The sequence below is a fragment of the Nuphar pumila genome, chromosome 2 (genome assembly GCF_984573655.1).
Source record: "Nuphar pumila chromosome 2, dmNupPumi1.hap1.1, whole genome shotgun sequence".
NCBI lineage: Eukaryota > Viridiplantae > Streptophyta > Magnoliopsida > Nymphaeales > Nymphaeaceae > Nuphar > Nuphar pumila.
In genome coordinates this window covers 8,055,143-8,056,735 of record NC_143250.1, presented here as the reverse complement: position 1 = coordinate 8,056,735, position 1,593 = coordinate 8,055,143, and the positions used below count along the sequence as shown (strand labels likewise).

Below are 1,593 nucleotides of genomic sequence, written 5' to 3'. Positions count from 1 at the left end.
TTTACAAGGAGCAAGGAGCAAGTGACCGTAGTAGAAGAAAGAAGAGAAAAAGAAAAGTTGGAAGCAACTGATCCACTTGTGTTAGCCAAGCTCTATGAGATAGCAGCAGCTGCATCTGACAGAGCCGAGATGCATGCCATCTTGGTTCAACAGAGAAACAATTGGAACACACTGTTCCATGACTCCATCAACTCCCCCATCCTCACTGCCACCTTCCTCTCTTCTCTCTCCATTGCTCTCCCTTCCATCATCTTGTTCTCTGCTTCAACTTTGCTCCTCTGTTTCGTTAACAAGATCCAACCTTCTCAGCTCACCGAAGAGCAGCGCAAAGCTGCAAGGCTCTTTAAGGATCTGCAGGTCCACATTGAGAATTTTCTTTGAGTTCATCCTTCCCTGTGGCCCGACATGAATGACTACGTTGATGAGTGCATGGCAAGTATGCTTGCCATCGATGAAGCGTACCCACTGCCATTGCTTCCAAATATGAGCAAAAAGTTTCCGACTATCGTCGAGCCGACAATCTGGTGGCCTAACAAGGAGAAAGTGGGACACACAACTAAGGTCCCACCATGATGATAACAATGGATGGATCTAGGAAACTGAACAAGAGATTGAAAGAGTATTGAAGGTCTTGAAGAACAAGGACATAGTAGAGTATGTGAGGATGAGTAAGTTGGTGTTGAAGGTGAACCAAGTTTTTGCATTGGTTGGACCATGATTTGCAGTGAGTGCAGTGTGTGGGGTGATAGCTGCAGTTGTGAATGTTGTAGAGCATGGTGGTCAAGTGGGTATGGTTTTTGAGGACATAGTAGAGTATGTGAGGATAAGTAAGTTGGTGCTGAAGGTGAACCAAGTTTTTGCATTGGCTGGACCAGGATTTGCAGTGAGTGCAGTGTGTGGGGTGATAGCTGCAGTTGTGAATGTTGTGGAGCATGGTGGTCAAGTGGGTATGGTTTTTGAGATGTATAGGAACTATGGGGGATTCTATAAATTGACAGAAAGGAACATAGAGATGGCTCTGGATGAGAGGGAGCATGGAAGGAGAGAATGTTGAGAATAAATTAAACTTGAACAATGTATCTAGAATTATTAAGTAGGTACAAGTTTCTAAGAGTCTTTTGGAGTCTCAATACATTTAACGATGCATTGAATCTCCTAGAAACATGAAAAGACAAGAAGGTGAAGAGTCTTTATGGTTGGTAGATGAAAGGTTTTGCTAGTGCTATAAAAGCCTAGTCTAAGAGTCATTGTATGTATGATGTAATGATCCTTCTTTTTGAGTAATAATATTTTAGTCATTCTCCATCATCATTCTCTTTATTTTTTATATTTTATTCTCTTCAAATTGGTATCAAAGCTTTGTTTGATTAAAATGAACAACTTTATTCCTCTTTCTTTCGTCCCCCAATTAGCCAAAGAAAATTATGGCAATTGGAGTATCCAAATGAAAGTTATTCTTGGATCTCAAGAATTGTGGGAGATAGTTGAAAAAGGTTATGTTGAAGTTGAAAATGAAGAAGAAATGCCACAGACTCAAAGAGAGTGTCTAAAAGCGACAAGAAAACTCTTGTGATAATCTACCAAGGAGTAGCT

At 40.9% G+C, this 1,593-nt stretch overlaps 1 protein-coding gene across 1 annotated transcript; it reads left to right on the top strand.

Moving 5' to 3' along the window:
* The first annotated feature begins 405 nt into the window (after positions 1–405).
* LOC149844644 (putative F-box protein At4g22030) lies at positions 406–1,054 on the top strand. The gene is made up of 3 exons (XM_089985740.1): positions 406–543; positions 596–668; positions 726–1,054. Exons 1-3 carry the CDS (start codon positions 406–408, stop codon positions 1,052–1,054), a joined length of 540 nt encoding a protein of 179 aa, XP_089841866.1.
* Positions 1,055–1,593: the final 539 nt, after the last annotated feature.